We start from the raw sequence: 23,908 nt of genomic DNA, 5'->3' as shown, positions 1-23,908 counted from the left end.
GACATAATGATATGTTTAAAAATCCAGAAAAAGAGAAGCTAATCATGGGGATAGGGCATGAAGATTAAGTTAAACATTCCAGGATTCTAATCTAAAAAGAGGTAATATGAGTAAAGTGTAGGAAATTATGACTGGTATTGATAGAGTGAGCATGAACTTAGGAGGTCTTCAAAAAAAAAGTCTACTTAGAAGTAGAAAAGAGATTGATTTAGAACAAATCAAATTAAATACTCTTTTACTTAGCTATAATAAAAATATGAAACTTGTGGGACTTCCCTGGTGGTCCAGTTGTTAAGACTCTGCGCTCCCAATGCAGGGGGCCCGGGTTCGATCCCTGGTCAGGGAACTAGATCCCGCATGCCACAACTAAAGATCCCGTATGCCGCAACGAAGATCCCACATGTGGCAACAAAGACCCCGTGTGCTGCAACTAAGACCCAGTGCAGCCAAATAAATAAATAAATAAATAAATATTTTTTTAAAAATATGAAACTTGTTACCTTGAGAAGCTTTGCAAGCTGGATATATAAATAAGCTCAAGAAAGGTTTACGTGATATGTATAAAAATGTGTATCCCCACGAAAGTTAAATCTATAATGGATTATTAAGGGGAACTTAGAGCCATTCATGATATACTGCTAACCTTTTAAAATCAATGTAATGGAAGTTATATAGTATCTCGTCCCACAAATATCACTTACTGTTGCTATCAAATAACAAAATACTAGGCTGAATAGAACACTGATCTGGCCTGGCGTGACAGTACTACTGTTTTTATGTGTCTCGTCATTTCGTGCTACCCATTTCCCGTGAAATTAAAGCACCCAGAGTGGCCTTAGGTTTATCCTTGAGTTTTAAGGATGAATATTGATAAAAATAATATTTACTTATGCTTTTCTTGTCTTAGGCTTTTAAATCTGCATTGTCATTTGTTTAATTAATTATGATAAAATTTTCATTATGTTCACATATGTCTATGGGTTTTTGTATTTGCATCTTATAAGGTATTTTTGTGTAATCAAAGGACAAGATAAAGCTTAATTTATTCTAATTTTATTTTATTTTTTTGCATTGTTGTAATTATTTGTGTATGTATTTACATCTTATTACAGAGTCTAGAAGACCCAAATCCATTTGGATTGCAAACTTTGGTTCATCAAAATGTCACCTCTTGTGATCCACTAAATAATAAGGGAAATTCAAATCCGGTGGAAAATAGCTCTGACCAGGACACTCCATGTGTGTTAAGGAGATCGTCCAGACTGAAAGTAGGCAGAGATGCAAAGCCCACAGATGACATGTATAAGATGCCAGAAAAGATTTTACCCAAAATACTTGGCTGTGAGGATCAAACAAATAATAACTCTTCAACTGAGAATTTCAGGTATACTACCAACCTAATAGATAATTCTGTGTTTGGGACATTAGAGTCAGTTTACCTCTAAAGAACTTTATTTTTCAGTGTTGTTATTTTATTTATTTTGCAATTTAAAAGACCCCCAGAAAACTCTTTTACTTTCTTTTTTTAAGACAATGTAATGGGAAATTGTTGTATTTTAGCTTAATGCTAATTTTCTTTCTTTAACATCTCTCACCACACATAGTTACAAATTTTTTTTCTTGTGATGAGAACTTTTAAGGTCTACTCTCTAAGCAACTTCTCAAATATACAATACAGTATTATTAACTATAGTCACCATGCTGTACATAACATCCCCTGGACTTATTTATCTTATAACTGGAAGTTTGTACCTTTTGACCACCTTCACCCATTTCACCCACCCACACTGTCTCCTACCTCCAGAACCAGTCTGTTCTCTGTATCTATTAGTTTAGGGTTTTTGTTTTTTTGTTTCAGATTCCACATGTAAGTGAGATCATATGGTATTTGTCTTTCTCTGACTTATTTCACTTAGCATAATGCTCTCAAGGCCCATTCATGTTCTAGCAAATGGCAGGATTTTTTCTTTTCTATGGCTGAATACCATTCCATTGTGTGTGTGTGTGTATCACATTTTCTTTATTTATTCATCCATCGATGGATATTTAGGTTGCTTGCATGTCTTGACTATTGTAAGTAAAGCCACAGTAAAAATGGGACTGCAGGGGCTTCCCTGGTGGTGCAGTGGTTGAGAATCTGCCTGCCAATGCGGGGCACACGGGTTCGAGCCCTGGTCTGGGAAGATCCCACATGCCGCGGAGCAACTAAGCCCGTGAGCCACAATTACTGAGCCTGTGCGTCTGGAGCCTGTGCTCCACAACAAGAGAGGCCGCAATAATGAGAGGCCCGCACACCGCGATGAAGAGTGGCCCCCACTTGCTGCAACTAGAGAAAGCCCTCGCACAGAAACGAAGACCCAACACAGCCATAAATAAATTAATTAATTAAAAAAAAAAATGGGACTGCAGATATTATTTTGAGATAGTGATTTTGTTTCCTTTGGATAAATACCCAGGAGTGGAATTGCTGGATCATATGGTAGTTCTATTTTTAATTTTTGAGGAATCTCCATACTGTTTTCCGTCATGGTTGCACCAATTTACATTCCCACCAACAGTGCAAGAGGGTTCCCTTTTCTCCACACCCTCTCCAACATTTATTATTTGTAGACTTTTTGATGATGGCCATTCTGACTGGTGTGGGGTGATATCTCATTGTGGTTTTGATTTACATTTCCCTGATGATCAGTGATGCTAAGCACCTTTTCATGTACCTGCTGGCCATTTGGATGCCTTCTTTGGAAATGTCTTTTTAGTTCCTCTCACATTTTTTAATCGGATTGCTTTTCTTTTTGCTATTGAGTTGTATGGGTTCTTTATATGTTTTGGATATTAATCCCTTTTCAAGTATATGATTTGCAAATATTTTCTCCCATTTGGTAGGTTGTCTTTTCATTTTGTTGATAGTTTCACTTGCTGTACAGAAACTTTTTAGGTTGATGTAGTCTCACTTCTTTATTTTTGCTTTTGGTGTCAAATCCAAAAAATCATTGCCAAGACTGATGTCAAGGTGCTTACTTATGTTTTTTCCTAGGAGTTCTATGGTTTCAAGTCTTACTTTCAAGTCTTCAATCCATTTTGAGTTGATTTTTGTATATGGTGTAAGATTGTGATCCAGCTTTATTCTTTTGCATTTGGCTGTCCAGTTTTCCCAACACCATTTATTGAAGAGACTGTCCTTTCCCCATTGTATATTCTTGGCTCTTTTGTCATAGATTAATTGACCATATATGGGTAGGTTTATTTTGGGGCTCTCAGAATAGAGAGAACCAAAATAAACCTACCCATATATGCTTTTATGCCAGTATTTTACAGTTTTTGATCAGTGCCATACCACAGGGCAAGTTCTTTTTTTTTTGCCTGCCTCTTTTTTCCTAGAAGTTGTGAATAGAGTGGATAGTGGCATGCCAGCGTGGGGAGTGAGGGACAGGAGCCTCAGAATACTCACTTATAGGTGACTATCCCTAAAGGAGAGAAACCCATAGGTGGCACAAAGACAAAGAAACCATAATGACTGGCACGTCTGTCACAGAATTATCTGCAGTTTACTCAGGAGCCATGTCCATATTTAAAACTGCCATCCTGCTTGACAACAGCTCAGTAAAATATCTTTGAGTTTTAAAAAAATTTAGTCAAAAATTCGGTATGATTCTCTTTGAACGGTTGTGGAGAACATGATAATAATTTTAAAAGCACATTTATTTTTCAAGAATGCAGAATCCTGCTTTAAGGATTGAAGGTAAAGGGAAGACTGTGCGTTCATCCAGACTCAAGAGTGGGAAACAGCTCAGGAAAAACAGAAAACTTGCAGGGAAAAATGGTGAGGCCTATTTTATTTCTTTATTTCTTTAATAAGTAACTTACAAAAATATAGACTCCTGGTACTAAAAAAGGATTTAGAGATTATATGTCTCAACTTTCTCATTCTGCTGATGAGGAAGTTCAGAGAGGTTAAGGATTTCCCCCAGCACTGCACAGCTCATTAGTAATATAACTAGGATCCTGAACTTCTGCCTCATAGGCTGGTATATTTCCTGTACTTGTACTTTTAAGAGAATAGTTTCAGAACCCTTTTCAAATTTAGATATCTGACCTATTTGTGGTGTGACTAACCTAGCATAGGCTTTGGGAAATTATAACCAGAAGAATAAATAGAGGAAATTATTATATATTTAGATGTTATTTCTTTGTTCCTATATATAAAACCCCAAAGAATGAACTAAAAAACTATCAGAAATAATAAGAACCTAGGAGTACTGGTTACAAAATAATAGATGGCGGGACAGTTGGCAGAATTGAAGTATGGACTGTAGATTAAAGAATAATATTGTATCAATGTTAAATTTTCTTAATCTAATAATTTGGTTATGTAAGATAGTGTCCTTGCTTTTAGAGAATATGCTCTTAAGTATTAGTAAGTAAAGAGGCATGGTGTATGCAAGTTATTCATTATCTGTATATGTGTCTGTGTGCATGTGTATGTATATATAAAGAGGGAGATAGAATGATTTAAGTGGCGGCAAAATGTTAACAATGGGGGAATCCTTTGTTTTATTTTTACAACTTTTTTATAAATCAGAAATTATTTCCAGCTAAAAAGTTTAAAAAATTCAATAAACCAAAAGAAGACAAAAGTATATACCTTTCATATACATAAGTATTACCCAGTTACAAAATATAAGAGAAGATCCCATTTATAATAGTTACAAAAGAGAAAATACCTGCTTATATACCTAATAAGAAATTGCCATACCTGTAAGAAGAAAGTGTAAAAATTATGCTGAGGGACATAAAAAAGACTTGAATAAATGGAAAGAAGAGCCTTATTCTTGACCATAAAGATTCAGTATTGTAAGAAACTTATGTCTCCCTAAATTATTCTGTAAATGCATGAGAGCTCAATCAAAAACAGATTTTTGTGTATTTGTTAATGGTTTTGTTTTATAGGGCTGGAGGTTAGCTATGAGAATGATACAAAATTTCAGCTGGAAAAGTAAATATAAAAGACTAACCAAGAAAATTCTGAAAAATAAAACAAAGGGAGAGTAGAGAGGCAGGAACCTGCTGTACATAATGTGAAAGCAATTAGAAAACAATAGAAGTTAAAATAAGTTGGTACTGGCACAGGAATAGACAGATAAGTCAGTGAAACAGAATAAAGGGTTTAGATGTAGAAGCCAGATACAATGGAAATATGGGGGTAGGTCTGTGATAAATATGGCATCTCAAATTGATGGCAGAAAGAAGGACTAAATAATAAATAGTGAAAAACACAAACAGTTGGATCCCTATAACATTCCTTATACCAAATTTAATTCCAGTCTGGCCAGAGTTAAAGGGAAAAAAAAAGTTGTAGGAGAAAAGACAAGTGAATCTTTTTATAATCTTGGAAAAACCCTTTGTAAAGAACAATTCAAAACCAGAAGCCAGGAGGGAAAAGAATGATAAAATTGACTATATATATTTTTTTAAAAATTGTATAGAAAGATATCCTACAGAAAACCAATCATCAAACACAGAAGAAATATTAATAACACATGACAAGGGGCTAATTATACTAGTATGCAAAGAGCTCTTACAAAACAGTAAGGATAAAGAAAAATAAGAGTTCACAGAAAAAAAAAATGTAAACACCTGAAAAGATTAACATCTCACTCATACTTAAAGAAATGCAAATTAAGAAGTACAGTTTTCACCTAAGAGAATGCCAATAAACATTTGAGAATTCCCAGTGGCAAGAATGTGGAAAAAGTAAACAATCTCATATGTTTTGGGTAGAAGTTTTTTCAGTCTTTTTATAGGGCAGTTTATTTACATTCATCAGAATTTTAAATCACAATTCTTTTGAATCAGCAATTCTACTTAAAGGGATTTATTCTATGGCTGTATTTTCTTAAATATGTAAATATATTTTATACAGATGTTCATTACAGCATTGTTTATTATAATATAATGACTAGAAACAATCTAAATTAAGTGAATAGTTAACAAATTATAATGTAACCAATGAAATAATATTCAGTCATTTAAGAAGTCAGAAGAATATGTATGTGTTGATAAGGAAAAAAAGGCCATGGTTTTTTTTTTTCATGTCATAAGGGTGATATCAAATTTCTTGTTGGAAACAATGCAAGCAAGAAGACAGTGGCGCAGCAGCTTTAAAGTACTAAAAGAAATTCTATAGAATTCTATAACTAGAACCTAGAATTCTATACCTAGCAAAATATCTTTCAAAAATGAAGGTGAGGGGAGAGGAACCAAGATGGCAGAGTAGAAGGACGTGCTGTCACTCCCTCTTGTGAGAACACCAGAATCACAACTAGCTGCTGGACAGTTATCAACAGGAAGACACTGGAACTCACCAAAAAAGATACCCCATAAGGCTTCCCTGGTGGCGCAGTGGTTGAGAATCTGCCTGCCAATGCAGGGGACACGGGTTCGAGCCCTGGTCTGGGAAGATCCCACATGCCGCGGAGCAACTGGGCCCGTGAGCCACAACTACTGAGCCTGCGCATCTGGAGCCTATGCTCCGCAACAAGAGAGGCCGCGATAGTGAGAGGCCCACGCACCGCGATGAAGAGTGGCCCCCACTCGCCGCAACTAGAGAAAGCCCTCGCACAAAAACGAAGACCCAACGCAGCAAAAATAAATAAATAAATAAATGTATTAAAAAAAAAAAAAAAAAAGATACCCCACATCCAAAGACAAAGGAGAAGCCACAATGAGATGGTAGGAGGGGCGCAATCAGAGTAAAATCGAATCCCATAACTGGTGGGTGGGTGACTCACAGACTGGAGAACACTTATACCACAGAAGTCCACCCACTGGAGTGAAGGTTCTGAGCCCCATGTCAGGCTTCCCAACCTGGGGGTCCGGCAATGGGAGGAGGAATTCCTAGAGAATCAGACTTTGAAGCCTAGTGAGATTTGATTGCAGGACTTCGACAGGACTGGGGGAAACAGAGACTCCACTCTTGGAGGACACACACAAAGTAGTGTGCGCATTGGGACCCAGGGGAAGGAGCAGTGACCCCAGGGGAGACTGAACCAGACCTACCTGCTGGTGTTGGGGGGTCTCCTGCAGAGGTGAGGGGTGGCTGTGTCTCACCATGAGGACAAGGACACTGGCAGCAGAAGTTATGGGAAGTACTCCTTGGCATGAGCCCTCCCAGAGTCTGTCATTAGCCCCACCAAAGAGCCCAGGTAAGCTCCAGTGTTGGGTTGCCTCAGGCCAAACAACCAACAGGGAGGGAACCCAGCCCCACCCATCAACAGTCAAACGAATTAAAGTTTTACTGAGCTCTGCCTACCAGAGCAACAGTCAGCTCTACCCACCACCAGTCCCTCCCATCAGGAAACTTGCACAAGCCTCTTAGATAGCCTCATCCACCAGAGGGCAGACAGCAGAAGCAAGAAGAACTACAATCCTGCAGGCTGTGGAACAAAAACCACATTCACAGAAAGATAGACAAGATGAAAAGGCAGAGGGCTATGTACCAGATGAAGGAACAAGATAAAACTCCAGAAAAACAACTCAATGAAGTAGAGATAGGCAACCTTCCAGAAAAATAATTCAGAATAATGATAGTGAAGATGAGCCAGGACCTTGGAAAAAGAATGGAGGCAAAGATGGAGAAGATGCAAGAAATGTTTAACAAAGACCTAGAAGAATTAAAGAACAAACAAACAGAGATGACCAATACAATAACTGAAATGAAAACTACACTAGAAGGAATCAATAGCAGAATAACTGAGGCAGAAGAACGGATAACTGACCTGGAAGACAGAATGGTGGAATTCTCTGCTGCAAAACAGAATAAAGAAAAAGGAATGAAAAGAAATGAAGACAGCCTAAGAGACCTCTGGGACAACATTAAACGCAACAACATTCGCATTATAGGAGTCCCAGAAGAAGAGAGAGAGAAAGGACCCGAGAAAATATTTGAAGAGATTATAGTCAAAAACTTCCCTAACATGGGAAAGGAAATAGCCACCCGAGTCCAGGAAACGCAGCGAGTCCCATACAGGATAAACTCAAGGAGAAACATGCCGAGACACATAGTAATCAAATTGGCAAAAATTAAAGACAAAGAAAAATTATTGAAAGCAGCAAGGGAAAAATGACAAATAACATACAAGGGAACTCCCATAAGGTTAACAGCTGATTTCTCAGCAGAAACTCTACAAGCCAGAAGGGAGTGGCATGATATACTTAAAGTGATGAAAGGGAAGAACCTACAGCCAAGATTACTCTACCCAGCAAGGATCTCATTCAGATTCGATGGAGAAATCAAAAGCTTTACAGACAAGCAAAACCTAAGAGAATTCAGCACCACGAAACCAGCTCTACAGCAAATGCTAAAGGAACTTCTCTAAGTGGGAAACACAAGAGAAGAAAAGGACCTGCAAAAACAAACCCAAAACAATTAAGAAAATGGTCATAGGAACATACGTATCAATAATTACCTTAAACGTGAATGGATTAAATGCTCCAACCAAAAGACACAGGCTCGCTGAATGGATACAAAAACAAGACCCATATATATGCTGTCTACAAGAGACCCACTTCAGACCTAGGGGCACATACAGACTGAAAATGAGGGGATGGAAAAAGATATTCCATGCAAATGGAAATCAAAAGAAAGCTGGAGTAGCAATACTCATATCAGATAAAATAGACTTTAAAATAAAGAATGTTACAAGAGACAAGGAAGGACACTACATAATGATCAAGGAATCAATCCAAGAAGAAGATATAACAATTATAAATATATATGCACCCGACATAGGAGCACCTCAATACATAAGGCAACTGCCAACAGCTCTAAAAGAGGAAATCAACAGTAACACAATAATAGTGGGAAACTTTAACACCTCACTTACACCAATGGACAGATCATCCAAAATGAAAATGAATAAGGAAACAGAAGCTTTAAATGACACCATAGACCAGACAGATTTAATTGATATTTATAGGACATTCCATCCAAAAACAGCAGATTACACTTTCTTCTCAAGTGCGCACGGACCATTCTCCAGGATAGATCACATCTTGGGTCACAAATCAAGCCTCAGTAAATTTAAGAAAATTGAAATCATATCAAGCATCTTTTCTGACCACAACGCTATGAGATTAGAAATGAATTACAGGGAAAAAAACGTAAAAAACACAAACACATGGAAGCTAAACAATACGTTACTAAAGAGCCAAGAGATCACTGACGAAATCAGAGAGGAAATCAAAAAATACCTAGAGACAAATGACAATGAAAACACGACGATCCAAAACCTATGGGATGCAGCAAAAGCAGTTCTAAGAGGGAAGTTTATAGCTATACAAGCCTACCTCAAGAAACAAGAAAAATCTCAAGTAAACAATCTAACCTTACACCTAAAGGAACTAGAGAAAGAAGAGCAAACAAAACCCAAAGTTAGCAGAAGGAAAGAAACCATGAAGATCAGAGCAGAAATAAATGAAATAGAAACAAAGAAAACAATAGCAAAGATCAATAAAACTAAAAGCTGGTTCTTTGAGAAGATAAACAAAATTGATAAACCATTAGCCAGACTCATCAAGAAAAAGAGAGAGAGGGCTCAAATCAGTAAAATCAGAAATGAAAAATGAGAAGTTACAGTAGACACCGCAGAAATACAAAGCATCCTAAGAGACTACTACAAGCAACTCTATGCCAATAAAATGGACAACCTGGAAGAAATGGACAAATTCTTAGAAAGGTATAACCTTCCAAGACTGAACCAGGAAGATATAGAAAATATGAACAGACCAATCACAAGTAATGAAATTGAAACTGTGATAAAGATCTTCCAACAAACAAAAGTCCAGGACCAGATGGCTTCACAGGTGAATTCTATCAAACATTTAGAGAAGAGCTAACACCTATCCTTCTCAAACTCTTTCCAAAAATTGCAGAGGAAGGAACACTCCCAAACTCATTCTATGAGGCCACCATCACCCTGATACCAAAACCAGACAAAGATACTACAAAAAAAGAAAATTACAGAGCAGTATCACTGATGAATAGAGATGCAAAAATTCTCAACAAAATACTAGCAAACAGAATCCAACAACACATTAAAAGGATCATACACCACGATCAAGTGGGATTTATCCCAGGGATGCAAGGATTCTTCAATATATGCAAATCAATCAATGAGATACACCATATTAACAAACTGAAGAATAAAAAGCATATGATCATCTCAATAGATGCAGAAAAAGCTTTTGACAAAAATCAACACCCATTTAGGACAAAAACTCTCCAGAAAGTGGGCATAGAGGGAACCTACCTCAACATAATAAAGGCCATGTACGACAAACCCACAGCAAACATCATTCTCAATGGTGAAAAACTGAAAGCATTTCCTCTAAGATCAGGGAGAAGACAAGGATGTCCACTCTCACCACTGTTATTCAACATAGTTTTGGAAGTCCTAGCCATGGCAGTCAGAGAAGAAAAAGAAATAAAAGGAATACAAATTGGAAAAGAAGAAGTAAAACTGTCACTGTTTGCAGATGACAAGATACACAGAGAATCCTAAAAATGCCACCAGAAAACTACTAGAGCTAATCAATGAATTTGGTAAAGTTGCAGGATACAAAATCAATGCACAGAAATCTCTTGCATTCCTGTACACTAATGATGAAAATTCTGAAAGAGAAATTAAGGAAACACTCCCATTTACCATTGCAACAAAAAGAATAAAATACCTAGGAATAAACCTACCTAGGGAGACAAAAGACTGTGCAGAAAACTATAAGACACTGATGAAAGAAATTAAAGATGATACCAACAGATGGAGAGATATACCATGTTCTTGGATTGGAAGAATCAATATTGTGAAAATGACTATACTACCCAAAGCAATCTACAGATTCAATGCAATCCGTATCAAATTACCAATGGCATTTTTTATGGAACTAGAACAAAAAATTTACATTACATTACATTTGAAAATCAATCACTGTAATTTGTTATATTAATAAGCTAAAAAAGAAAAACCATATGATCATCATAGTAGATGATGCAGAGAAAGATTTTGACAATACCTAACATCCATTACTGATGAAAACTCTCAGCAAACTCAGAATAGAGGGGAACTTGGTTAATCTGACAAAGAGCATCTACAAAAAAAATACACAGCTGTCATACTTAATGGTGAAAGACTGAATGCTTTCCCCCTAAGATCAGAAATAAGACAGGGATGTCTGTTCCCACCACTTCTGTTGATCATTGTACTGGAGGTCCTAGCCAGTACAGTCAGGAAGAAAAACAAATAAAAGGCATCCATGTTGGAAAAGAAGAAGTAAAACAGTTTTTAGTCACAAGTGACATAATCGTCTATATAGAAAACCTGATGGAATCTACAGTAAAAGCAACTATAAGTGAGTTTAGCAAAGTTGCATGATACAAGATCAATATACAAATATTAATTATATTTCTGTATTCTAGCAACAAACAATTAGAAAGTGAAATTTATGCCGCAGTTTCAAAAAATGTGAAAAACGGATAAAATTTAGCAAAAGGTGTAAAAGACAGGTACACTGAAACCTACAAAATATTAAACAGAGAAAACACAGAAAATTTGATGGAGAGAAATGGAGAGAGATTGAGTCAGAAGACAGTATTATTAAGATGTTATTTCTACTCAGGTATATTTATGGATTCTACACAATCTCAATCAAAATTCTTGTAGGATTTTCTTGTAGAAATTCCAAAGCTGGTTCTAAAATTCATATGGAATGCAAAGAATCTAGAATAGTAAGACAGTTCTGATAAAGAACAAAGTTAAAGGGCTAACACTACCTGATTTCAAGAATTATTATATGGCGTAATCAAAACAGCATGATATTGGCATCAAGATAGGGAAATAGGTCCATGGAAGGAGAAGGGAGTTCAGAAATAAACCCTGAGTTTTGACAAAGGCACAAGGCCTTTGTAGTGGAGAACAATTGGGTATCCATATGCAGCAGAATGTTATTCAGTGTCATTTTGTGCATTTTAAGAGTGTTGATTTTTGTTTTGGCCAACAAGTTACTTGAAGATAAGTTTGATCCTTTCAACACTTTTTAAAAAACCTTGTTAGGCAGGTCTAGTGTAGGCCTTACTCTAGGATTAGTTTAGCTCTCCTACTATGACATGACCCATTAAAGGTCTCTCTGAATGTTCCAGTAGTTCAGCAAGGTCTCTCTCCTCAGCCTGGCAGGAATGTGAATGTCTCACAGCCTGTGTGATCTCTGATGGTTGTTACTTTATAGTTCCTGGGTAATTGTTCTTGCCCAGCCCCATGAAGATTCGCCCCACGCATGAGCAGTTCAGTATTCAGATAACGACTCAAGGAGCCCTTCTTATAGATTTCTGGTGCCTTTTCTCTACGCTCTCATCTCTGGTGCCCTGCCCTGTAAATTCTGTTCACCCCAGCCTCCCCAGACTCTGACCTCTGTCTCCCTAGCTCAGCAGAATCACCTTGCTATGCTTGTGCTATACTGTGAAAAGCCTCCAGACAAGAAGCTAGAGTGAGTGACCTTAGGGCTCACTTCATTGTTTGTCTTCACTCAGGGGAGTCAAATAGGTCTGAACTACCTGTTTTCCAACGTCTGAATAAAGGGTCTTTTTCCCCTATATATTTTGTTTAATATTCTAGTTGTTTACAATGGGAGGGCAAGTCACAGCAGTTATTTAGTCATGATTGGAAGTGAATGTCTTTCACAACTTAGTTTTCATTGAAAATTTTTGTATTCTTAATTTGTTATTTTGAATAAGTTGCATATTTATAATAGCAGGTACAACTGGAAAAGACAGATCTGGGAGTAAAGACTATTGATTTTTGCATATAGTGTATCTGGTGGGAGCGGAATGCTTTGTAGTCTGGGGTGGGGGAAGGCAGGCTCAGGTGTTCAGCAGTTGGTTTGTTTTACAGTGGAACTGAATGGAGGGAATCAAATAAAAACAAAGGAGTTAAATTGTGGTCCATTAAGAAATCTGCTGCAGTACTCAATTACCTTTCTGAGGTTTTAGGATGGGGCAGGTTATTTAGATGAAACTGGAAAAGCTATCACCAAAGTTATTCTGAGGGAATTCCCTGGCGGTCCAGTGGTTAGGACTCTGCGCTCTCACTGCCGAGGGCCGGGGTTCAATCCCACAAGCTGGGTGGTGCGCCAAAGGAAAAAAAAGCTATTCTGAAATTCAGGAAAACCAAATGAGTATTATCTGTAAAAATTGACAGGATTTGTATTATCTATATGAGGAGTTTAGGAGGCACAGGGGAGAAATGATACTTGGTATATATAACCTGGAAAGCTATTTTAATTGTGTATTTCCCAGTTTAGGAAATCAAAACTATTATACTGCTCAAGACCAAGCTTTATTTAATTTCATGACAATTATTTTTAGTAAAGAAAGAAAATTTAGCATTCTCTTTTCTGGTCTTGCTGGGTTAATTTTTGTATCTTCCTTATATACTTCTGAGATTTTCTCCTCATGGTTTTATAAGACATTTTGGTATTATAATATTTTGTTAGGTTTAATAACATCTAATTCTGGATTTAAATAATCCCTTTCACCAGAACTTTTAAGAAAATAATCCATTAGTCTTCTTATATATGCACCTTTCCTGGAGTTTCAATCAATATAAACTGCTTACATGATTTATAATTTACTCAAATATTTCAAACTAATGACATTTGTCTTTTTCACCTTTTTGCATGTAGATACCATTATAGTTGGGTTAATGGATGAAATACTCCTCCATAATGTAATATACTCTATTCCAGAATGTTGACTGGATTCATTCTATTACTTATATTCCTCTTGATTTTCAAATAAGGATTATTAATTTTTTTGTTTTCTTTTGTTCATGCCCTCATTTCAGAAAAAATGAAGATGAATAAAGTATCTCGTGGTAACATTAACCGGAGAAACATCTTTGGAGAGAACTTACTGTATAAAGCTGCTCTGCACAATGACGCTAATCTTGTTCATCATTATATGAAGAAAGGTGGAAATGTTAATCAACCAAGTTATGCTGGTAGGTTGTGGTTACCACTTACAGTTATCTTAAGAGTGGTTTGTAGTTTCAGCTGAGTCACTACTATGAAAGTATAGCAAAGTAGGCCTAAGGCAAGTCTCAAACAGAAAGCTTCCAGGTAATTTTTCTGCTTAGGCAGTGCTTCACCATCATCTCCCAGGGAAGTGGTAAGATAGCGGGGAGAGGCAGGAGAAGAACATTACATTTCACCTTCAAAGATTATGCCTGCTTTCAAAGGTTATGCCTTCAAAGGCCCACTGCACCAGGTGGGCCATGTGCAGTGGCATTACACAGAAGGATGGGGTTCCTGGGGCTGGCTTGCTGGCTTTGTGTGGGCATTTTTACTATGAGACTCAGCTTTTAATGGACGAGAAATGAGGTTCAAAGCTGAAAGAAGCTGATGGTACACTGAGCTTCAGGGAAAATTGATGATAAAATGGTAGATGTACAGCAAGGACAATTGCCAGGGAAATGGAGAGAACAGACTATGAGGTAGAGAGGGTGGGGCAGGAAGCTCAGAAAGAACAGTCTTTCTGCAAGGCTAGGTCTCTGGTACAGTCTTCCTGTGGGGAGAACCTGATACGTTCTCCTGGAGAGGAATGATTCCTTAAAGGCACTTAAGTACTTAAAACACTGAGCAGCACTGTGTCCATACTTTTACTATTGTTTCTAGACTTTCTCGGTGTATGAAACAATACACAAAGTCTCATGGTACACAGAGATCAGCAGCACGATCCATGGACAAGCAGGTGATTACAAGTGCACCCCCAGTACTTACTTTAGCAGCACCTGGGTTTATACTATAATCAGGGTTTTAAAGACTATTATTCTAAGTCTCACACCCAGTTCATCCATTATGGTCTTATAGCCCTCAGCCTTGGATCCTTACTTGCTAGCCAGAGCACTTGCTCCCTTGATTTTGAGAAATATATGGTTCTTTCTCTTAGTCTCTATGTGCTCCTTCAGTTCAGGAGTAGTTCTGCATGCCACTAACTGGACTTTTATGGATTTCCCAAGCATCAATCTTAGCATGTGTCTTTTCATTAACCTTTTTTTCTGTGCCATCACTAACATCCCCAGTTGCTGTTCCCTGCTTGTCTTTGGCCAGGCAGTGACCTTCTCCTCACTTCCCTAGGTACTTCTGTGACCTTCATGAATTCTTTATCCTTCCATATTTTCCGGACTTTTTGAACTCTCTTGTTTTCTATTTTTCCTTCTCAATTTGCATCTTAATCTGACCTTTACTACTTCTGGCTGCCACATCCCACAGAATTGCAGAGGGCAGTGTTTGCAAAGGGTTGTCCATAAGCCATTTTCGTAAGAGTCACTTAAAATATTTGTTCAAAATGCAACCTTTACTTCACCGCTCCCAAAGCACACACACACAAAATCACTCAAAATCACAATCAAAATCTACAGGTTAAAATCTGGAAATCAAGTTCCCTAGATGATTTTTATTCTCATTAATGTTCAAGAACTACTGACAAGAGGTGTATGGCATCCATATAATTCAGTGTAGTGAGCTTTTACCGTATGCCTCCTCTGTGCCAGATACTATGAAAACAAAAAGATAAACAGTATCTACTAGGAAGGTTTAAATAAATTTATTTTGTGAGATAATCCAATAAAGGCTTAAGTACCTTTTGAGGAATTAACAAAATGTTATAGTAACAGACCAATGGTCTTTTTATAGGTAACATTTGCATTTTATAAGTCCTCATTTACATTTTGTGATATCTTTGATTTAAAAAACCAATTTCAATAATTCTTTACCTATCAAAACCAAGGGTGACAACCATGAAGTAGCCTGAAAATAAATTCTGAATACCTAAAATAGATCTAATAAAGCTTCTTTGCTAAAACCCTCTCAGATCAATGACTTGAGCATTATTTTACACAGATCCTATCTGATTCCTAAGCCTATGACACATTAGAACTGAAAAGAAAGATTGGCTTAGGCCAGGATATTGATAATAGCAAGAAGTTTAAGCCAACAGCAAGGCAAGAGACAGATAAAAAATGAGAGGCAAAATTGTTGAGGACTGTAATGAAGAGAGTGCACTTTATATCTCTGTGGGTGTTAACAATTGCTGCATTAGATCATATAACTAATAGTATTATGATCTTGAATCTTTTTAAACAAATGAGTTAAATTATATTGTCTTCATAGGAAATTTACACTCTTATAAACCTTTGAAGAAATTTCCTCCAAGATAGTTACATTTTTAAAAAGAAAAAATGATGTTGCTTAAGGATCTCCCAACCTGCAGTTTTGGGAGATAATAAAAGATCTGTTATAAAATGTACTCCATCTTTATTTAAGAGGAGTGGTTTTACAACACAGAAGGAGTAAGCCTTAGGAGAAGGGAAATTCTTTGTTACATTTGATTTCTTTCTGGAATATGTAGCCCTTTCTGTGGTCTAGAGTAGCTCTCTGCAGAATAAAAGTCCCTCTGGCTTTGTTGCTGCTGGGAATTTCTTTCAACCCTGGAACTGATACTGTTCATCACTGGGTCATCCTTGCTTACTTAGGTCACACTTAAAGTAGCATTCATTTTCAGCTTCCCTCCCCAAGACCCCATCATTTACTATGAATTGCTCACATGTACTTTGTTTTCTTTGGGAATTTTCTGAAGTAAATTTAGTGTACAAGACTGGCTTTTTCTTGGAAACCAGACAGTTGCTTTACATTTACCTTATCTTTTAGTCATTCTGAGCTCAGGGAAAACAAACATCTTTTGTTACGGTTATTTTCTCATTCCTGTAGCGCCATTTCTGTCCCCTTTAGGAAACTAATTTTTATTGTAGTTTAAGCAAAACCTAAATAAGGAAAGGAAGTTTCCTAGAAGGAAAATCATCATCTGCATTCCAAAGTTAACAACTTTTGGATTTCTGATACTTCATTTTTCATCCCACCAAACCCAGACTGTGGCAAATAATCAAGTTAACCAGTGTACATTATCAGTAAGCAAATTTCCACTGGTTTACAGGTCCCAGAACCTAAATAGCAATTAGTTCACGCTTTTTATTGGAGACAGTACTTTGGGGGAAGAGGGTTTTTATATTATTTTTTTAAAAATAGATAGTTCTTAAATAGTTATCTTCCAAAAGTTCACGTTTATTTGAAAATTTTTATGAAATTTTGAAAAATTTCAAACATACAGAAAAGTTGAAAGAATTGAACAGTGAACATCCGTATACCTAATTCCTAGATTCTCCGTATTTGTTTTTGTTACATACTTATTGTAAAGGGAAACACTCATGTGTTTCTCCTCTACTCACACCCAGATACGTGGGTTTTCCACACATTGAACAATTCTTCCACACCAGCTGGGTATCCTGCAATTCAATTCAATTCTGACACTAAACATTGTTAGTGTAGACTCCACAGATTAAGAAATCAGTCCCATGAGGCTGACCCCCACTTCAGATGCCAATCACAAGTAGGAGATCACCTGGTTACCCACAGCTTTCATTCACCTTGGCTACAAACTGGGGGTTACCATGACACATTTCTTGGATTTGATCATTTCCTAGAACAGCTCATGGACTCAGGGAAACACTTAACTTATATTTACCAGTTTATTATATAATAAAGCATATGATTAAGGATACAGATGAAAAGCCAGATGAAGAGGGTACATAAGGTGAGGTCTGGAAGGGTCCGAAACACAGGAAATTCTGTCTCCATGGAATTGGGGTGTGCTGTCCTCTCAGCGTGCAGATGTGTTCACCAACCTGGATAAGCTCTCCAAACCCCATACTTTGGGGATTTTTATGGAGACTTCATCACGTAGGCATGATCGATTATTAAATCCATTTCTAGCCCCTCTCTCCTTTCTGAAGTACAGAGGCAGACCTGAAAGTTCCAGCTTCTTATTATGACTTGGTCTTTCTGGTGACCAGCCTCATCTATGAGCCCACCAAAACTTGCCTCATTGGAACAAAATACACTTCTATCTCCCAGGAAATTCCAAGGAATTTTAGGAGCTCTGAGACAGATTCTTCTATCATTCAGGAAATTACAAAGGTCTTGGAAATTCTGTATCAGGAACTAGGGTCAAAGACTATAAGGACTTAAGATTCTCCTGCCACCCCTGTTTACAAGGGTTTTAGGAGCTCTGTGTTAGGAACCAGGGGGCAGAGGCCAGTATACATATTTTTTAAATTATTCTTTCAACTCCAACATGGCTTTCTCAAACATTTATTTCTTTATTATTTTTAAAAATTGAAGTTTAGTTGATTTACAATATTATATTAGTTTCAGGTATACAACATAGTGATGCAATATTTTTATATGTTATACTCCATTTAAAGTTAATACAAAATAATGGCTATATTTCCCAGTCCTGTACAATATTTCCATATTGCTTCTGTATTTTGTACATAGTAGATTGTGTCTCTTAATTCCCTACCCCTTTCTTGCCCCTCCGCACTTCCAGAGGTAGCCATTAGTTTTTACTCTATATGTGTACGTCTGTTTCTGTTTTGTTATATACATTTGTTTTATTTTTTAGATTTCACACATGTCATATAGTATTTGTCTTTCTCTGTCGTATTTCGCTAAGCATAGTTCTCTCTAGGTCCATCCACATTGTTGCAAATGACAGATTTCATTCTTTTTTATGGCTTAGTAATATTCCATTTTGTGTGTGTGTGTGTGTGTGTGTGTGTGTGTGTGTGTGTATACCACATCTTCTTTTTCTGTTCATCATTTTTGGGCACTTAAGTTGCTTCCAAATCTTGACTATTTGTAAATAATGCTGCTGTGAACGTTGAGGTGCATGTATCTTCAAATTAGTGTTTTCATTTACTTCAGATACATACCCAGCAGTAGAATTGTTGGATCATAAGGTAGTTCTGTTTTTTGGTTTTTGAGGAACCTCCATACAGTTTTCCATAGTGGCTGTACCAATTTACATTTCCACCAACAGTGTACAAGGGTTCTCTTTTCTCTGCATCCTCACCAGCCTTTGTTATTTGCAGACTTTTTGATGATAGCCATTTTGACAGTTGTGAGGTGATATCTCATTGTGGTTTTGATTTGCATTTCTCTGATAATTTTTCATGTTGGGCATCTTTTCATGTGCCTGTTAGCCAGCTGTATGTCTTCTTTGGAAAAATGTCTGTTCAACAGGTCTTCTGCCCATTTTTTGATTGACCTGTTTGTTTTTTTGATATTGAGTTGTATGAGCTGTTTATGTATTTTGGATATTAACGTCTTATTGGTCATATCATTTGCAATGTTTTCTCCCATCCAGTACATTGTCTTTTTGTTTTGTCGATGGTTTCCTTTGCTGTGCAAAAGCTTTTCAGTTTAACTAGGCCCCATTCATTTATTTTTGCTTTTGTTTCCTTCAGCTTAAGAGACAGATCCAAAAAAGTATTGCTATGATTTATGTCAAAGTGTGTTCTGCCTACGTTTTCTTCTGGGAGTTTTATGATTTCCCATCTTACATTTACGTCTTCAATCCTTTTTGAGTTTATTTTTGTATATGGTGTGAGAAAATGTTCTAATTTCATTCTGACAACCTCTGCCTGTCTAATTGGGGTAATTAATCGATTTTCATTTAATATGAATATTTGGATTTACTGCCATTTTACTCGTGTTTCTTGTGTCTTCATCTATTTGTTTCTTTCTTTGTCTTTGCATTATTTTGTAGTGATTACTCTAGGGATTACAATATACATTTTTAATGTTTTATGGTCTTCTTAGAGTTAGTATTGTAATACTTCATATAAAATGTAAGAACATCGAACACATCTCCCTTTTCCTTTTTTTTTTTTTATAAATTTATTTATTTATTTTTGGCTACGTTGGGTCTTCGTTGCTGTGCATGGTCTTTCTCCAGTTGCAGTGAGTGGGGGCTACTCTTTGTTGCTGTGTGCAGGCTTCTCATTGCAGTGGCTTCTCTTGTTGTGGAACACGGGCTCTAGGCACACGGGCTTCAGCACTTGTGGCACACAGGCTCAGTAGTTGTGGCTCGTGGGCTCTAGAGCACAGGCTCAGTAGTTGTGGCACACGGGCTTAGTTACTCCTTGGGATCTTCCTGGCTCAGGGCTTGAACCCGTGTCCCCTGCATTGGCAGGCAGATTCTTAACCACTGTGCCACCAGGAAAGCCCCTCCCTTATCCTTTATGTTATGTCTGTCGCATATATTACATGTATATACAGGATAAACTCCAAAACATAAAGTTATAATTTTTGCTGTAAGTAGCCTTGTGTATTTTAAGGAAATTTATAGGAAATAAATTCTATTAACTATATATTTACCAGTTTTGGTGCTCTGCATTTCTTCTTCAAGGCTTTCTAATTAATACTATTGGAGAAACTCCTTCTATAGACGTTCTTAACTGGAGTGTCCCCTCAAAGGGGACATTTGGTAGTTTCTGGAAGCATTTTTAGTTTTTATAACTGGAATGGGAAGCCGTGTACTACTGGCATCTAATGGATTAAGACCAGGGATACTGCTAAACATCCTACAGTGCCCAGAACATTTAGCCCAAAATGGCAGTGCCAAGATTGAGAAACTGGATTATGGAGAAGATTCTGAAAATGTTAGTGCCAAGATTGAGAAACTCTGGTTTATGGAAGGAAAGAATGAAGCACACTTTAACTTGCAACTTTTTATATTTTCTTACATCAGTCGTATGATTTTTTGGAGTTTAGATGTCTTTGACTTATACCATTATATCTGGCTAGCAAAGGAAGAAGATATTTATTTGGATGACTGGTTTTCTTGGAGCAGTTTGTGGTATGTTTGTTGAATTTACTGTAACTAACTTTTTGCAAATAGGGAGAAAAGAAATACAGTTGACCCATGAACAACGTGAGAGTTAAGGGTGCCAACCCTCTGTGTGGTCAAAAATCTGAGAATAAGTTACAGTTAGCCCTCCGTATCCATGGTTACTCCTTCAGCTAACCTCAGATTGTGTAGTACTGTAGTATTTACTGTTGGAAAAAAATCTGTGTATAAGGTGAACCTGCACAGTTCAAACCCACGTTGTTCACGAGTTGACTGTATACTTTTGAACTGACTTCTGCGTAGTCTTGCTGGCTGGGTGGGTTATTTTAATGGAAGTACCTTGAGTTATAAATAAGGCTTTTCCCCCTCTTCTCTGCAGAAAAGTAGCCTGCAACCAGCATTCTCTATGAGCTAATAATGACCCCCCTTACAGCCTTTTTATTTGAGGGGGGCAAAAATAGTTTCAAATATTTTACTTATTTTCATATTTTTCCATGTTAACACCAACAGAATTAGGGGTAGGAATTTTATTTGTCCATCAGATTTATTGAATCCACAAATAATACAGGTTGCTTTCATGGTGAGATTATCTTGTCTCATATAACCAAAATATTTTTAAAGCAACAACTTAGAATTAGAGTTCTTATTTTAAGGGCAAGCACAAACATTATTAAGATGCCAAATATAAACAAACACCATTTCTTTTTTGTGTAACAGGTTGGACAGCACTTCATGAAGCTAGTGTAGGAGGATTTTATCAGACAGCAAGTGAACTATTAAAGGGTGGAGCAGATGTAAATATCAGAGGAATGTACCAGATCACTCCCCTACATGATGCTGTGATGAACGGACATTATAAGGTACTGTGATTCTTTTGTTTGCAGAGCAAACACTACATTCTGCAAGTATTAAAAACCTCTGGGACCAAGCAATAGAAAAACAGATAGGAATCCAGTTTCAGTTCATTCTGCTAATCAATACTCAGAGTTCATAATAAAATTTTACTGTGTGATGGATCAGTTGTGCCTAATGTGGTAGATCACATGTGTTTGTTATGTCTCTTAAGTGTGTGTGTTTTTTTTTAAAGGTTTATTATTTATTTATTTATTTTATTTATTTTTGGCTGCGTCGGGTATTAGTTGCGGCACACTGGATCTTCATTGAGGCATGCGGGATTTTTCGTTGTGGCGCGTGGGCTCTTTGTTGTAGTGCTCGGGCTTCTCTCTAGTTGTGGCATGCGGGTTTTCTCTTCTCTAACTGTGGTGCCCAGGCTCCAGAGTGTGTGGGCTCTGTAGTTTGCAGCACTTGGGCTCTAGTTGAGGTGCAGAAGCTTAGTAGTTGTGGCACGCAGGCTTAGTTGACCTGCAGCACGTGGGATCTTAGTTCCCTGACCAGGGATCAAACCTGCATCCCCTGCATTGGAAGGTGGATTCTTTACCACTGGACCACCAAGGAAGTCCCTCTTAAGTATGTTTTAATCTATAACAGTTCTTCCTATATTTTGTTTTTTTGTGTCTTCTAGAACCTGGGTCATTTGTCTTATAGAATTTCCTAAATTCTGGATTTGACTGACTTTATCTTTGTTTCTTCCCATATTTTCTCTAAATGGTGTTTTAATGTAAAATCTATCAGAGACCACAATCTGGGTGCTATGTGTGCTCATTGCTATTGGATGTCATTGTTTTTAGGCATTTTCAGTGAAATGTATACTTATAGAAAGAAAAACAAATCATGAGTTCTTACTGATATTTCCATTTCAGACTTAATATTATAGATTCATAATAACTTTGATTTTATATTTGTATCTCTTTTTCTCTTATGCTAAACATTTGTTTCTTAATACATTAATTTATTTCTTTATCGTACAGCATACTTACAGTATTACTATTAGTGTATTATTATTATGAATATTAACAATATTATTATTAACAGTGGAACTACTAATGAAGTGCTTTTTTTATAGTTCTTTTTGTTTTGTTTATATTCCATTAGGGATGTGCGGTAAAAATACTATCTTTTCCAGTACTTGAAAGAATTTTATTCTTTGTCGTGTTGGCTTCTTATGCAAGGAAGTTGTTGGAAGGCAGAGGTATGGAATAATATCCTCCAAACTGAAAAGGAACTTTGAGACTGGAAAACAAAGCAGGCAATTCCATAAAGTGCAATTGTGAAGTTTATTGTGGGTAACTTACATACTGGCAGGATTGGGCAGACAACAATCCAGAGGCATTCACAGCTGTGCTCCTCACCACTGAAAGGAGTACAGGGAGATTTAAAGCAGCCAAAGCTAACAACAGAATCTGACTACCAAATGAGAAGCATGTCCACACTGACTGGAACTGGAGATTTTTGCTCCCCCTGGGGGGTCTCATGACCATTAAGCATCTGTGTCAACAAAAGACACTCTTCCAGTTTTCACATCAGATGAAAACAAGGGTAAAAGTTGACAGGGAATTTATCTGGCTTGGGCACATTCCTTGTGAGTAGGCTAAAGCTTAATCATGCAGAAAGGGGAGGGGTAGGACTTCAGACCTAAGATAGAGCTGACAAAATGGAGTCAGCGTGGTTCAGCCACACAGAAGTCAGCTGATTCTAGAGGGAGGAAAGCACTAGAGTCAATAATATGATTAAAGGTGGAAAGCCACGGGCAAGCTCTAAGTAGCAGTGTATTTCCTTATGCGGCCTACTGTTTGATGAACTAAATAAGTGGGGACTGTGAGGCCAGCCACTTACTGAAATTGCTCTGCTTGTTCCAGTTAAGAACATGTGGTAATCTTAAAATATGTCCACAAATTCTTTAACAGTCCTCCCTTTGAAAGGTGGATCCTGATTCCTGTCCTCAGGAGGGTGGGCTGGAGTTTCAGTGAGTTGCTTCTAACAAACACGATGTGGCAGGAGTGACACAGTACATGACTTCTAAGACTAGGCTGAAAACTATTGTGGCTTCTTCCTTGTTCTCTCACTCACTTGTTCAGCAACGCTGGGTGAAGCCAGATGTCATTTCATGCAGCCACTCAAGCAGCTCCGTGGAAAGGTTCACATGGCAGTGGACAAAGGCCTCCTGCCCACAGCCATGTGAGTGAGCCATCTTAGAAACAGATCCTCCAGTCCCAGGCA

At 37.3% G+C, this 23,908-nt stretch overlaps 1 protein-coding gene across 3 annotated transcripts in view; it reads left to right on the top strand.

Annotated features, from left to right (window-relative positions):
* Positions 1-23,908, top strand: part of ANKRD31 (ankyrin repeat domain 31) — a 131,889-nt gene that overhangs the window by 29,628 nt on the left and 78,353 nt on the right. For all 3 annotated transcript variants that reach the window (XR_009502635.1, XM_059919352.1, XM_059919351.1), the window contains exons 8-11: positions 1,113-1,384; positions 3,711-3,820; positions 13,890-14,045; positions 21,509-21,651. Coding sequence is in view for 2 of the 3 variants with exons in the window: in XM_059919352.1 (XP_059775335.1) it covers positions 1,113-1,384; positions 3,711-3,820; positions 13,890-14,045; positions 21,509-21,651 (681 nt within the window). In the remaining variant the exon portion in view is untranslated. The remainder of the gene's footprint in view (positions 1-1,112; positions 1,385-3,710; positions 3,821-13,889; positions 14,046-21,508; positions 21,652-23,908) is intronic.

The sequence above is a fragment of the Balaenoptera ricei genome, chromosome 3 (assembly GCF_028023285.1).
Source record: "Balaenoptera ricei isolate mBalRic1 chromosome 3, mBalRic1.hap2, whole genome shotgun sequence".
NCBI classification, from domain to species: Eukaryota; Metazoa; Chordata; class Mammalia; order Artiodactyla; family Balaenopteridae; genus Balaenoptera; species Balaenoptera ricei.
This window is presented reverse-complemented; position numbering and strand designations above follow the sequence as displayed.